Source organism: Perca fluviatilis, chromosome 13, assembly GCF_010015445.1.
Source record: "Perca fluviatilis chromosome 13, GENO_Pfluv_1.0, whole genome shotgun sequence".
Classification (NCBI taxonomy): Eukaryota; Metazoa; Chordata; class Actinopteri; order Perciformes; family Percidae; genus Perca; species Perca fluviatilis.
Genome location: NC_053124.1, coordinates 23,012,302 through 23,025,196, shown reverse-complemented (window position 1 = coordinate 23,025,196; position 12,895 = coordinate 23,012,302). Strand labels below are relative to the sequence as shown.

At 38.9% G+C, this 12,895-nt stretch overlaps 2 protein-coding genes and 2 non-coding genes across 4 annotated transcripts; all 4 read right to left on the bottom strand.

Annotated features, from left to right (window-relative positions):
* Window position 1: 1 nt before the first annotated feature.
* Window positions 2–3,515, bottom strand: rps5 (ribosomal protein S5). The gene is made up of 6 exons (XM_039819911.1): window positions 3,420–3,515; window positions 2,418–2,521; window positions 1,838–2,047; window positions 797–925; window positions 266–364; window positions 2–112 (listed from the first exon to the last, which is right to left on the bottom strand). Coding segments are annotated over exons 1-6 (612 nt in total). The 5' UTR covers window positions 3,421–3,515; the 3' UTR covers window positions 2–43.
* Window positions 461–592, bottom strand: LOC120572119. Its single transcript, XR_005641374.1, has one exon. It is a non-coding gene; the product is annotated as a small nucleolar RNA SNORA3/SNORA45 family (small nucleolar RNA).
* Window positions 2,130–2,262, bottom strand: LOC120572120. The gene has a single exon (XR_005641375.1). It is a non-coding gene; the product is annotated as a small nucleolar RNA SNORA3/SNORA45 family (small nucleolar RNA).
* A 717-nt stretch (window positions 3,516–4,232) lies between the features above and the next one.
* On the bottom strand, window positions 4,233–12,706 carry ppt2b (palmitoyl-protein thioesterase 2b). Its single transcript, XM_039819896.1, has 8 exons — window positions 12,211–12,706; window positions 11,160–11,313; window positions 10,364–10,459; window positions 9,771–9,878; window positions 9,538–9,621; window positions 8,241–8,325; window positions 7,612–7,666; window positions 4,233–7,070 (listed from the first exon to the last, which is right to left on the bottom strand). Exons 1-8 carry the CDS (start codon window positions 12,397–12,399, stop codon window positions 6,927–6,929), a joined length of 915 nt encoding a protein of 304 aa, XP_039675830.1. The 5' UTR covers window positions 12,400–12,706; the 3' UTR covers window positions 4,233–6,926.
* Window positions 12,707–12,895: the final 189 nt, after the last annotated feature.

Sequence of the window (12,895 nt, the reverse complement as noted above, 5' to 3'; positions counted from 1 at the left end):
ATCAGAAGAAATTTTGACATTTATTTGTTAGAAAGTTTGTCGTTTAACGGTTGGACTTTGCAACTCTCTCCAACTCGTCCTTCTTCTTGATGGCGTAAGAGTTGGATGAACCCTGAAATTAGGAGAAATTGGCTATTTAATATACATAAATATAAACAGGACCAGAATTACAAACTGCATTGTGTTTCTCACCATCAGAAGGGTGCAATAATAGGAATTATATTGTAGTGTTTATCAGAATCATGTTATAAGTGGATAAACTTGCCTTAGCTGCATTGATCAGCTCATCAGCCAGGCACTCAGCGATGGTCTTGATGTTCCTGAAAGCAGCTTCTCTTGCTCCTGTGCACAGCAGCCAGATGGCCTACAAGACAAGAGAGCAGCAGATCAGGGACTGACAAATTAACTTTGGAATAAACACTGGCTGGTAGTGTAATGGAATAAACACTGGCTGGTAGTGTAATGTATCTGAGTTGGTGATTGACTGGGCCACAGCAGACTACAGCCAATGAATAAGCAAAGATATTTCCTCTGCGAGCACTCTAGCACACCAGGACAACGGGAAGTATCCAGGCGTGACTCTAGCCTCGCTTAGTGCACAGTATTTAAACTATTACAGCAATTGCGAATAAAAGTAATATTTGGGCACAATTCATTAGTTTACCAGCTATGTGAAAGCACAACACCTCATTTTGCCTGGTCTGAGGTACAAGGATTTTGTTGTAATGCCACATTAAATCAAAGATTAGCCCCAACCTTTAAGAAAAACATGCATTTAACGTAAATGAGTGGTTACCTGGTTGACTCTGCGGAGGGGCGACACATCCACAGCCTGCCTCCTGACGGTACCAGCACGGCCGATACGGGTGGAGTCCTCACGGGGTCCACTGTTGATGATGGCGTTCACCAAGACCTGGAGGGGATTCTGTGGACAACATTTAAAATAGTTAGGAAATTTCAATCAATGAACAACATGTTGCAACATAACAGCAAGAAATATATCCATGACACTGGATACCAACAGAAACCTGGCATGAAGTGAAGGTAATCTGCTCAATGTTGTGGTATGTCCAACAGTAATAATTTTAAGTAATGCTCTTGTCTCTACTGTATTTCAGGTTTCACTTCAGTGACATCTGTTGACAGTAACTTCTGCAATGTGAACTACAATTTAAGTTTTGTTTAATTTACAAATCTGGGAATTTGACCATTTCAATTATACACAAATTATAAAAAGGTATCATTAACAGTTTAGCAACTGTTGTCAGTTTTTTTTAAACTTAGTTACTTTAATGGTGCCTGCGTTATAATTAACAGCTGATTTGTATTTCTCTCGTTAAATTCAATCAGAAGAAGCATAATCTGAATTGGGCACTGTGTTTACGGTTATCTTCTCTCAAGCGTATTTTCGAGCAGTACAAACTGTTGGATCTTTGGGGGACTTAAAACTAGATTAAAATCAATCTAATCTCCAAAAAAAATAAAAAGTACAGACTCTAGAGTCAAAGTGAGAGAAAAAGTGTCTCCTCTGTGCTTTCTGACCACGGCGGGAAGTCTATAGCAGGAAAAGTTGACCCTCTCCTTGATTTCATGTTTATGGAAAAGAAGAACCAGGTGTAGGGGGAAATACAACTCTACCAAGCCACGGCTGAGCACAGTTTGTCGCCGCAACGTGTAGTTACATTTTTCGAGAGGTGCACGTCAGGCTACGGCGTAGGTCCGTGTCTCCACCGACGTAGCCACGGCGTAAATTTTAAGCAGAAGCATAGTTCAAGCTTTAATCATGCTACACACACTAAACACAAGTGAGAATTGTCGTAAAGTTAGTGGCGCATACCTCTCCTGTCAGCAGGTGGATGATCTCGAAGGCGTGCTTGACAATGCGCACGGTCATCAGCTTCTTGCCATTGTTGCGGCCGTGCATCATCATGGAGTTGGTCAGACGCTCCACGATGGGGCACTGGGCCTTACGGAAACGTTTGGCGGCATAACGTCCTCCAGAGTGTGGCAGGTACTTGGCGTACTTCTCTTTCACAGCAATGTAATCCTGTAGTGTACAGAGTGCGTTTTAAACATGGTTTATACAGATTTTAACCCAGCATTGTTGAGGTACAGTATGTATGAAGACTAGGTGTGTCTGAGTTGGTGATTGACTGGGCCACAACAGACTACAGCCAATGAATAAGCAAAGACATTTCCTCTACGAGCACTCTAGCACACCAGGACAACAGGGCAGTGTCTAGGCGTGACTCTAGCCTCGATTAACACATCAAATACAAACAATTATTTCAGCAAATAAAGTTAAAGTAAAAAAACAAGCAATATTTAAAGGGTGGAAAACAAAAACTTAGAAACTAAGATTTCTGTTTCAATCAATAATCAATTGACACAAGCAGCAACTGCCTCTTGCTGCGTACCTGCAGGGAGATGTCATTGATCTGGACATCATCAGTGCTCCACTTCCCGAAGAGTTTGATCTCCGGGGACTCGGCCACAGCTGGGGCAGTCTCCCACTCAGTCACTGAGGATGAAAAAACAAACAGGTGGTCACTTCAAGCCAAGAAGAAGAAAACAAATCGCATTACACTTAATTTAGCATTGTGTGCACCTCATCATTTTTGAAAAGATACATTTATATTTTAACGGAGTCCATTTAAAAAAAAAATTATTAACTTTCACATCACATCTGGTTGTCTTAGGTTAACAAATGAGGCAGACATAGTAGTTAGTGGTCTGGTTGATATTGATCACATTACGCAATACTGGATCCGTCATTGTCACATTTAATCAATTCTGAATATATTTGAACGTAACCTCAATTTAGATAGATATCTTAGCTACATTGCAAAGCTCTACCAGTTTTCATGGTAACCTGCCCGTGGTTACGTAGCTACACACTATGATACAGATACCTAGCTAAATATCTCTCTTTAGCATATAACACTTGAACATAACATTATGATTCAATGTAAGGTCAGAACATCGGCGAAAACACGGCCACATTTTCACAGCAGGGCCCGAGTTGAAGCCTGCTTCTCCAAAGTTAACGTAACGTTAGCCAACGGTCAGTAAGCCTAACAAGCTAGCGAACGCTTGAACAAAAGGTGGTAATTTCTACTTTAAGAACGTGCCAATACTAAGTATACTATCGCAACATTTGGTGAAATAAAGTACTGAGATGTATTGAGGTAGCTGATTCACATGCCGCATCCACATGTGCTAAAAAGCTAGCCACAAGCTAACACTAAGCGCCGTTGTGCTCGTATGGAAATTCTTAGTACAAATAAAACAACATTACGGAAAACGGAGATGCTTATTTCTTATTTCTCGGACAACGGGAGTCAGTACCGCTACTAATTATCCAATAATAATCTTTTTGAAGACATATGAAGCGGGCAAAAGGTGAATTTTTCACTCACTTGTGTCTGCCGTTCTGTACCACACTTCTCTGAGACGGAAAAGGGCCTTTTCGAGGCGCCGCGTGCAGATATCCGGTGAGCTGGTGGGTTCCTTCCGGTGCGCAAAACTTGAAGGGAATTGTAGTCTTTTCTTTTAGAATGGTCTGTTGCTAAAAGTAAGTAGTTTGGATGAATAAATATGCTAAAGAAGATGGAAAATAAGTTATGTTTGTTTTTCGTTGCTTTAGCTTGTTTTGTTTTTTTAATGTTCTTAAATTTATTTTGTATCCTTATTCTGTCATAGCACTGTAAAATTATAATAATGTATTGATCGATATATAAGATAGATATAAGATATATGTTTCATGTTTTCATTCTCCCAACAATCAAAACAATAATTTTTCAAGTAGGTATCTGGCATAAATGTAATAACTATGGCAAAAATGAAAGCCCGATATTGATATTTAAGTTTCCAATATTAAATGAATTTGAATCGAATAACTATGATATTGTAAGACAATAATTGTAAACATAAAATAATTGACATTTCTGACTTTTGATAAGTATCCCTTAAATGAAGTTAAAGAATTGCAGCAAAGATACAGTATATACCGACCAGTTGGAAAATAAAGTTGTCAAAAACTGTAACTGTAAATTTTAAATAGTAAAATAGCAAAACCAAATATAAACCATCCAAGCATAGCAGAAACATATACGCTGAAATAAGAAGAATAAAGAGTCAGTTAAGTCCGACTTTATTTTTTAAGATGGCAGGGTGTTTGCTGAATAGACAAAGACTATCTATTACTATTGTAATAACTTAAGACAAAAAAAGATGTTCAAAACTGTCTTTTATTGAGGAATTGACAACATTTGACACATTTTCACTTGCAGACCAAAAACAGTAGAAATTGTAGGATTGTAGTCAAAATAGTTATTTCTGAAAGTTTAAAAAAAATGTCCATAACCACATTTACTGTTTTTAAAGCAAGAAAACTGAACAAAGAGAGGACATTCCCTTAAATCCATAGTTTATGTAGTTAACTTGTACAACTAACATACATTAAACAAAAGGATGCAACAATATTAAAATAATACTGCAAATCTAACAACTTTAAAACGGTTAAAATCATCCCATCTTCACCATTTCCCTTTTCTTTATCTGGTTAAACATTGTGCAAAGCATATGTTTTTACCCATTAAAATTCACTTCTTGTTTATCACACAAAAGACATTTCCATTGCTTATCTTCTTTAAAGAAACATCTATAAGTACATAAACATCCAATAAAATGCAAACAGTTCCCTACAAACAATCCCTTTTCCAACAAACAGACAATAATAAAGCTCAAAGGCCTGAGATATCTAAATGCGATGAGAGGTAAAGAGCGCCACGTACAATAGTCAGGTGGACAAGTAAACACTAAAATAGCACTGCCATTCTCCGGCCACTCTACATCCACTCCTCCATATCATTATTTTAGCACCATCACTACAGAAGAGGCAGTGTGTCGTAGCACTTCGTATGGGACATGAAACACTGAGGCATGAGGGGAAACTTTAAGGCTTAATCTACTAAAGCTCCAAAGCACTGCATGATAATGACAATAATCATGATATTCACGATCAGATGCAGACTCTAAAAGAACAAAGAGGAAAACATGCCCCTTCGGGTTAAAAATAAAGAGATATAAATTACTGGATCATAAGATGAGCAGGGCATTGAGTTTCTACATGTAGACAAGATGAGAGAACGTCGCTCAGGCACTGTTGTGTTGTGTGGGGTTTTGAGGTATGTGTGACCAAAAACACACACAGACACACACATGGATACATATATATATACTGTATGTATGCAGGCTCGCTTTCATACAAATAAAAAAAGCGCACTCCACCAATTTTCTACACAAGTTATTTCAGTTGTGAGGGACTAGTCAAGACTGTGAAAACCGTAAAATGTCTCTTAACCTCTGCTACATAGATTTTTGACCCTTCTCTCTTTAGTCTCTCTCTTATGGCGTTTTCCCATTAAATGGTACCTGCTCGTCTCGTTTGCTCATAGTTTAGCCAGCTGTGGGTTTTTTTGCTGCCTCCAGCTTCTTTTGAAACAAAAATTTTCTTCCGGCTGTGGTAACAGCCACATGCCGGGAGTCGAAAACAACACACCTTCGACGTTCTGTATGTGTGTCGCGTTAGGTCACGGCAGTTTCCTGCTGCGTCCCTATGACGACCAGCCACGCTCGCCTCAGGCTAAATCTGCAATGGAAAATGGAGGATGGGGCACTGTGTCGAGTCGAGCCGAGTAGAGTCGAGCAGGCATCATGTAATGGAAAAATGCCATTACAAGTCCCTATACTTTACTGAAATGCAAAACTAAAGTGCTAGAGTGCTCCTTTAATGTCTGATTTGCTTTACCGTTGAAGACTGTAATAACATAATAGCTAGTTAGTTACCTTTAGCAAGTTTATGGGAGCCTTCTCATTTGTTGCTTCTGACAGTTTGTGCCTTGTGCTAATTTTCTGAGAAAGTACCTTCAGAAGATGAAGATGTGCTGGACTTGTTCGACAGCAGCAACATGGTTTAAAACAAATAATTAAATGACTAGTTTAACATTCTGGGAAATATGCTTATTCACTTTCTTGCTGAGTTTAAGTTCTCTAGAAGAAGATTGATACCACTCTTATGTCTGTACAATAAATATGAGCCTACAGCTGGTTAGCTTAGCTTTGCATAAAGACTGTAAACAGGGGAAAACTGCTAGCCTGGGTTTGTCCAGTGGCAAAAAAATCTGCCTACCAGCACCTCTAAAGTGCACAATTCACACACTATACCCTGTTGGTTTAATATGTATGTGCAGTTTAACAGTGTTTTATTTCTTTGCCGGGGGCAGTACCGTCCTGCCTGGCAACCTCATGGTGAAGACCAGACTACGTAAATGCGTCGAACCAAGAAATTGTCCGGCACATAACCTCCTTTTACACTTCAGCTTTTGTACGGTTTAAACAAACAACATCTAACATGTCAATTAGTCTGCTTTAGAGGTGCTAGTAGGTGGATGTTGTTTCCTTTGGACAGAAACAGGCTAGTGGTTTCCCTTTGCTTCCAGTCTTTATGCTAAGCCAAGCTCATTGGCTGCTGGCTATAGTTTCATATTTAGCGTCCAGACGTGAGAGTGGTATCTATCTAACAAGCATATTTCCCAAAATGTTAAACTATTTCTTTTAAAAGTAACCTAGTCGTTACTAGGATGAGCATAAAAAACTAATTGTACAACAGAAACAGAAACCTCACCAGCAGCAAGTACAAGGAAAAACTGACACTGGCAACACTGTTTGATTACCAAGTGATTTCTAAGAAGTGTAATCCAAAAAATTAGATTAAATCCTTAAGAGTACACTCACAAATGTTTGCGAGTATACTTTACAGTAGTTGTAGAGTTTTATACATGGTGGAAGTTAAGAGCTTATAAAACTGCAGCATGTGTATCTCTGTGTGTGTGCATCTGTGTGTGCTGTAAATGGGTTTTGTTCTACACCAGCCACTTCTCCATGCACGTGTGAAACACCGTCTCATTCGAGTGCCAATACACATGTTGGACACCGGGAACAGAACAGATGATCAGATCTCCACGAGCCGCCAGCGTCTTCAGACCGAAAACATCTCTTAAATACATCTGAAACAGAAAAAAATAAATGATTTGAAACTTGACCTTCTTTTTATTCTTCTTATCCTTAAAGTTTCACCCTTTTTACATATTTAAACTAGGTATATTATCCCAAGGCAATACACAACTGAAGGATGATTTGCTGCATTGGGATGGGAACCTCCAAACATCAGACATAAATGTGAAATGTTCCTGTTCACTACAAAGATCTTTAACTGGGATATTAGTAAAGGTGAAATCTTTATTTTGTATGCTTCATTTATCTTGCAAAACAGGCTACAATGATGCTCACGGCAAATTATTTCTGATGTAGGAAGGAAAGACTGTCTGTTGATGTCATTTTGTACGTTGGGACAAAAGACAAAGTTCTTTGTTTGCAATGAAACATATGTAAGAAGTTCTGTTCGTTTTTGATAAATCTTTGTTTCACCACTGCATAACTGCTGTTATTATTGGCGTCTTAGAAGTATTAGCAACAATCACAAAAGGGCATTGAAATAAACTATAAACAGTGTCGTATATGTGTGTCTGTTGTGTGATTTTCACTCACATCTTGGTGCTGCATCTCAACGACAGTCTCGTTGTCGTCATAAAATCCGAACTGACTAAATATCATGAGAGAAACAGAAGGAGAATAATGTGTGAGCATCACATGAGAGTCATCCGATAAGCCACAGTCAAATAAAAGCAAATCTAGCAGAGCCTAGTTATGTGTGAACTGAGCATAGAAAGTGTCATATGACATCGGGGGAGGGGGAGGGGGAGACTTTGTAAAAGCCACATTAGGTTTGACTGAAAGTGGAAACTGGAAGAAATAATCCCTCAACTGGAGCAGAGAAAAGAACGTAATCTCAACAAGTTTTTTTCTTAGGGGTTCAGAAGTGCATTAATAATACTCAATTAAATGAATTAACTCTGTTGTTTTAGAGGCATTTTAGGGTCAGTTCCATGGTACTGTGTGCCTCAAGTGTATATGGTAGAAAAATCGAAACATTTCATTGCACCACGTTCACTATCAAACTGCGAAAATGACTGCGAAAAATAATTATAATGTGCTCATTGTTTTCAACAAGATCTCAAATTTATCAAGGATTGCCGCAAAATTGTTTTGTCTACATTATTACCAGATCAAAAGACCACAAGTAGAAAAACTTTTTTTATAGAATGTACAAGACTCACCTTGACTGCCAGGGAGTGATGACTCCATCGTCTGGTCCTCCGACCAACACCAGCTTTTTGATTTTGAGGAAGTTCTTCTTCCACTCTGAGATTGAGACATAAAACACAGTGAATATACACTCAGGGGCCACTTTATCAGGTACACCTGTACAACCTGTTGCTCTGCTATAAACTCTAGCTTAACCGGTTAAATCTCTGGACACAAGGCACAGGCAAACTTCTTCCTAATTTGATTCATAGTCTGTTTTTAAGATGAAACCTGTATTTTCTTTTATTTATTGATTTTTCAGTGACATAACAAAATCAAGAGGTAACATTTCGGGAGTAAAAACAGTGTCAAGTACGAAACCTGTATTGAAGTGTTAATCAACTACACAAGGAGAAACTGTAGGCTATTGTCCAAATATGCATCTTTGATGCAACAACGTCTGTTATATACAGATATGATTTTTTTTCTTATCTACGTACATGCACTACAAGCAATGACGACTACTATTATCTGAAGGTTTGGTCTGCGCCGCTTGTGTGCGACAGTTGTTTATTCCTGTTATCTTTTGTTATACTGTCATGGATTTGTCTGACATATTGTCATGTTGTGATGAAATCTATTTGTTTGTTTTCACTAAATATGGCCCCTTTGCCCTCTTGTATTTGGAGACAACAACCTTCTTTTAATCACTGATATTTGTTTTTAGTCATAAGGTCAAAGTTACTGTTGCATCACAGAGATAAACAAAAACCCACTAATAGTTACATTCACGAAATTTATGGATGAGTTTTAAGTGTGGTTTATACTTCTGCGAAAATCTAAAGCATGGCTACGTACATAGGTACGTGGAGACACGGACCTAGGCTGGACCCTATGCCGTAGCCTGACGGTGCACCTCTCGAAAAATATAACAACACATCACGGCAACACACATCGTGCCTTGGCAGCATTGAATTTCCCCTACCCATTTCCTGGTTCTCCTTCTCCATAAACAACATGAAATCAAGGAGAGGGTTAACTTTTCCTGCTAAAGATTTCCGACCGTGGTCAGAAAACACAGGGAAGACACTTTGTTTTTCTCACTATGACTTTAGAGTCGCTATCGCTCCGAAGCTAATCATAGTCACTCTCTCACTTCTCCCTCGCTCTACCACACACTCCCTACACAAACATACGCTGACTTGACGCACACACCAGCGCAGTAATAAAGTATAAACTTTCAGGGCACTTACGTAGGCTACGGGAAAGCTCTGCGTGGAGCCTCCGCAGAACCATAAATCATGCTTTACCCGCAAGGAATGTGCTGACCTGTTGAATTTGGATTGGGTCTTTCGCTGTTGAGCAGAGCCAAATAATCACTGCTGTTCACGTACAGGTCTCTGTGGTGGGGGTCTGGAGGAGGAGGACAAACAACCAGTATCTCAAAACATTGGTTTATGAAGCTCTCTTATACTAAATCTCTTGTCTTTGAATCTGATATAACCTACACTGCATATCTAAATTTTAGGTTTGACAAAATATGGAATACAAATGACTCTCACCATTCCAGTAGTTGCAGATGGAGATCCTCTGACCTACTGACGTGTAGCAGAGGTGGAAGAGGTTGGACTTCACAAACTGTGGGAAGAGGTATCTCAAGTAGTCTGTGTCTGAAGAGAAAACACAAAAATTAAGAGCAGGACAAAGAACAAGTTTGAGAGATGGAGAGAAAAAACAAACAAAAAAAACTTTCTTCCCATGGTAAATCTGCGATAACAGATTTTTTTGGCCACTTGATGGCAGCGGAAACAATTTCAGAACACAACACTGACATATCATCTTTTAAGTTTATGTGGTAAACTTGTTAGCAGTTTCTTTTTTATACATCCAGCAGTTATGGAGCAAAATAATCATTAATCCGGAGTCGTCCTTCTGTCCATATGATGAATGTAAGTCTAATATTCACTCTCTTTTAGCCCTATTTTTGATCTCTACCAACTTCTTTCTGGCCGTAGGTAAATCTTCTAAAATGAGCAAACCCTTTTACATAATGATGCTGTTTTTACATTGTCAGTTGATACATTCTTATTTAAAGAATATCGATTATATGTGCTTTAAATATAATCACGTATTCAGCCTTTGAAATTGAACCCACCTCCATATTGCCCAGCCTGAGGTGAGGACAGAGAGATGAAAGATTGGACGTTGTGGTCAGAGAGAGTGGAGAGGATTCCTCTGCAAACCAGCCCACCTGTGATTAAAAAGAAAATAAATCAAATTAAAGCTTAGTATCCTCATAATTTAGAAGCTGGAATGAGGAAATGTTTAGCATTTCTGCCTCAGAAAATTGCTTTAATCTTCGATGAACTAATCAAATAATCGACTAGTTGTTTGTATCATATATTAATTGCAATGTACTGTAAAGACTACACACCATTGATTTTTTTCACATTCATGTTCTTGAAAATACATTTCAGTTTGATGTTCAGTATAGCATGACCTTTAATCTATAAAAACATGAAAAATGACAACAACAAAAATTTGAAATCTAAAGTTCCTCATATAAATACTAAAAATCCAGCAGGTTGGCAACAATTGTCCATGAATAATTTAAATGTATGTTGGGCAAAGAAATCTAATTTCTTCCCCTGGTTTTTACAAACTGGAACATTTAGCAGTTTGAATTACAAGCTGCTGGCCGGGAATTTCCAACTCCTGACTGGGGCAGAATTCCAAGAGTCATACAAAAATATATATCCAGTGAATAAAACAGACAGTTCCTAAAGCCCCATCTTTTAAATAAAAGTGTGAACTATTTACAATTTACAGAATAAAATGTCACCCTGAGGTCGGTTATTGCAAAAATAACACACATTCCAAGACTGTTTTATAATCTTGAGCAAATACCTCTTTGATGTCTCTATTTCACTTTCACAAATGCTTTCACAGACCTTGAGAGTAGCAGATAAAGTGCACCCCGTCTTCTGCGTTTTGCATTATTGGGTAAATAGCAGCCTTGAATCCTTCCACCTGTTTCCACATGGGCTGCAGGCTGGCACTTCTGTCAAACAAGTCGATGACTGTCACATTTGTTCCAGGATGAGACTGCATGAGAGAGAAAAAGATGGTTTCACTTCATAAACAGGGTGTACTGGGCTTGTAGGGAGGGACTGTGTTTAAGTAATTCCTCATATTGTTGCATGAAGCGTCAAAGACAAGAAACAGCACGTTAACCTCAACATTAAAAGCAACAGCATCAAGGAAAACCAGACCTACTGTTATCAAAGGTCTGTGGGTATGTTAGCTACTAATTGATCAGGATGCGCTTTAAATATTGATGATTCATTATAGGCTGTTTGGTAAGAAGGCAGGAGCGCAGACTAACTGAAGCAGACAGATCCAGATCTGAATTTCCGCTTTTGATGTTTTTCTTTTCCTCCAGTAATTTGTTTAGTCTGGTTTCAGTCATTAGCGTTCCACTATAGCAGAGGGGAAAAGAGGAACTTACTCTAGGTTTAACCTTGCCGTAGCTCCCACAAAAACTTCACCACATCCTCAACTCAATGAGTGTGTCTGTTTCAAAAGGGTGTGTGAGTGAATAAGATAATTCAAGAAGTAAAGCTGGACAGGGCACATTTCACTGTGCATTTTGAAATGCATTACCACAGACAACTTTACTAAATAAAACCTCCTGCACACAGCCATAATTCCCACAGATTTAATGTACCAAAAAGTTGCAGCAGGAATAATGCAGAATAGTTAAATTTACACCACAAGATAATGTTCTGACTCTACCAAGTTGACTGGTGTGGCAGTATACATGTTACATAGTGCAGGTCAACGCTTTGCTGATAACGTGGTGAGGATATAAGCTGTAAGGCCTCTGCAGTGTATAATGCATGGTCAACCCCTGAAAAACAAAATGTATCCGTATATTATTTGCTCCAAAATATCTACAAAACAACAACATTCAAACAGTCTCTCTTTATTCCGACCACTTACCACGTTAATGAACCGCTGTAAATGTATAAACTCCCCTGAGCTGTCGAACAAACCGTGCACTATGATCACCGGCTTGTACCCGACCACCGCAGCCCAGAGACACGCACCGAGCAGCGGATACAGGAGCCCGGCCGCCCCGCTGCTCCTCCTCCTCCGTCTTGAAAAAGCAGAATGGGAGTCCTTCATCATGACTCAAAACAATTTAAAAATAAACACTTAAAGGTTTCCTAAATTAAAGAGATTACTAAATAAAATAAAAACATAAAATCTTGATGTTTGGCTAATGTGCTATCATCTTCATGTCCATTTCTTTTTCCAAGCTAGGGTACAAAAGAGCCAAATGTCAGCTGTTCAGTGTCCCTTAAGTATCCTGTTTTACACCCACACTGTATGTTTTATTTCTTAATAACACTTCGACGAAAACACTACATCAGCTGCTAAACTTTGCTTTGGTTTCTTTTGTTTGTTCCGGTTTTAAATTAAACGTGATGCGGCCACTGTTGACGTCATTTCCGGTTACAGCTCGTCCAATCAGCAGCGTGGACACATGGAATGTCCGTCCAAGTCGTTATGTATAAAACGGTTAGACTCTTGGCTCGGCTTCGAGTTGGTTGCGTTAATCTAATCAAAGATCCTAAACCACTGTTGACCGTCTCTGATATAATACATCCATGGTCGGTCGCAC

Coding starts and splice junctions, on each gene's coding strand:
- rps5 (XM_039819911.1), bottom strand. Junction 926..1,837: donor TCCACCTGCTGACAGGAGAG/GTATGCGCCACT, acceptor TGTTGTCCACAG/AATCCCCTCCAGGTCTTGGT. Junction 365..796: donor CCCTCCGCAGAGTCAACCAG/GTAACCACTCAT, acceptor CTTGTCTTGTAG/GCCATCTGGCTGCTGTGCAC.
- ppt2b (XM_039819896.1), bottom strand. CDS start 12,399: ATGATGAAGGACTCCCATTCTGCTTTTTCAAGACGGAGGAGGAGGAGC. Junction 10,460..11,159: donor CTTTATCTGCTACTCTCAAG/GTCTGTGAAAGC, acceptor TTTTAATCACAG/GTGGGCTGGTTTGCAGAGGA. Junction 9,879..10,363: donor TCAGGCTGGGCAATATGGAG/GTGGGTTCAATT, acceptor TTTTCTCTTCAG/ACACAGACTACTTGAGATAC.